Here is a 2,171-nt window from a genome sequence, read left to right as displayed (position 1 = left end):
TTTTTTTTTTTTTTTTTTTCTACGGGAAGTGTCAGAACTAGTTTATACGATCTCAATTAATCGCTCAAGATCTTAGAATTATCGATCAAATAAAAATTCTTATAATCATCTTGATTAACAACCGAAGAAAAATTCAAACACATGACTGTTTGAGTAATATACCAAAGAGTCTCCTCTATAATTATGCATAAAATTTCGGGATAATTTCAGGAATTTTCTATCAAATCATCAAGTTTTATAAGAATTTATTTTATAATTAGAGAAATTTCTTGTGACCTGAAATCCTATATCACTCCCGTGTGAGAATAATTAAGGGTCCGTTTGGTTCATTATTGGGTAGTTTTTAGGATAATCTTTTGAAAAAAAATTAAATTAGGTGGGTATTACGATGTAGAATTTTAAAAATTAACATAAATACCCCTTATGTTTATTTATTTATTAAACACCCCTATAATAAAATATTCAAAGTTAACAAAAACACCCCTAATCCACTCATTAAATATGGACAGCCGACCACCACTGCCAAAGGGTGGTTGAAGTCGCCGTATCGACGTATGACCGATTGGATATTGCCGGTTGTGCATCGATATGGCATTTTCTGGCCAGATTACGGCTAGATTTGACCATTGACAGTTAGATCTGACCGCATTTGGTCATCAATGACAGCCAAAGATTTGGCCGTTGTTGACAACTGTCTACGACCAAAGATCTAACCTTTTTTGGCCAGATCCACGTCTGGCCGCATTTGGTCATCAACGACAGCCAAAGATTTGGCCGTCGTTGGCAATTGTCTATGACCAAATATCTGACTTTTTTTTTTCTAGATCCAATGTGGATCTAGCTGGAAAATGCTAGATCAGCACATTACCGGTAAGATTCAGCCGGTATTGCGCCATCACACTAGTTTCCGGACAGCTTCCAGTAGTAATGGCCGAAATTTGGTAAATTTGGGTTGCTGGGGGGTTTTTTCAATTTTTAAATTTTTTTTTGGGTTGTTTAGTTAAATTAACAATTTAAGAGATTTAAAGAAAATTAAATAATTTAGAATTATATTTTGAAAATAGGTAAACCAAACACAAATTTTATGTTTTGAACTTGAAGTCTAGGAACGAGACGCGTTTTGAACTTGAAGTCTAGGAAAGAGACCCCCCCGTAGTGGCTAGTGCCAATATACACAATTTTTACTGAGCTATTTATAACAAAAATTGACATTTTCAGATGGAAAACAATAATTTCTTTTATTTAATATTATGAATTAATGGGGCAAAGTCTAATAATGGAATTATTGCGAAGTATAATTACGGAAGTGCCCCTGCATGAATTATGGAGAAAAACTCGGTTTTCGAGACCAGAGACAAGGAGACAAATGCAGCAGTGGGGTTGCTCGAGTAAGCTTAAATAAGTGAGGTTCTTCGTCACTCCCTTAACGTGATTTCTGCTAACCTTTTTCTCTCTCATTATCTTTTACTTTCTCCCTCTTTGGCTCTATAAATCTAATCCTTTTCTACCTCCATTTTCTCTACTACCACTTCAACTCTCGCTTGTTCACTCTGTCAAAATGAAACCGTTTATCTCCCTTCTGCTTGCTTTCATTTTGCTCTTCACTGCTCCTGCTTTTGCTGCTAAGTACTTTGAAGGTAAGTTTAGTTAGCATTTTGTTTAACATTGTAACATACCCTTTTGGTTTATGGTAGTTTAGATCTGTTCTTTTGGTTCTGTTGCTTCATGTTTTTTTGTATAAATTTTGGTTCTTTTTACTGTTTTCACTTTTAATCTTCATTTTGTTGGCTTCTTTCTTCATCAGGGTACTTGGAAAATGGAAACTTTGAGGAGCCACCAAAAAAGACTGACCTTGACAAGACTGTGCTGAAGGGAAAATATGCACTGCCCAAGTGGGAAATCAGTGGCTTTGTTGAGTACATCTCTGGTGGGCCGCAACCAGGTGGCATGTACTTTCCTGTGGCTCATGGAGTCCATGCTGTGAGGCTTGGGAATGAGGCCGCAATTTCTCAAACCATACCGGTGAAGAAAGGGTCTCTTTATGCATTGACATTTGGTGCATCGAGGACTTGTGCACAAGATGAGGTTTTGAGAGTCTCAGTGCCTCCTCAATCTGGGGACCTGCCTTTGCAGACATTGTATGATAGTAATGGTGGAGATGTTTATGCTTG

General features: G+C 36.8%; 1 protein-coding gene across 1 annotated transcript; it reads left to right on the top strand.

Annotated features, from left to right (window-relative positions):
- Positions 1 to 1,558: 1,558 nt before the first annotated feature.
- LOC116126919 lies at positions 1,559 to 2,160 on the top strand (the record flags this gene model as incomplete). The annotated part of the gene is made up of 2 exons (XM_031412596.1): positions 1,559 to 1,637; positions 1,805 to 2,160. Coding segments are annotated over exons 1-2 (435 nt in total), but the record flags the coding sequence as incomplete, so codon positions are not given.
- Between the last annotated feature and the right edge of the window lie 11 nt (positions 2,161 to 2,171).

This window comes from Pistacia vera, unplaced genomic scaffold (assembly GCF_008641045.1).
Source record: "Pistacia vera cultivar Batoury unplaced genomic scaffold, PisVer_v2 Contig1874, whole genome shotgun sequence".
In the NCBI taxonomy this organism is placed as follows: domain Eukaryota; kingdom Viridiplantae; phylum Streptophyta; class Magnoliopsida; order Sapindales; family Anacardiaceae; genus Pistacia; species Pistacia vera.
This window is presented reverse-complemented; position numbering and strand designations above follow the sequence as displayed.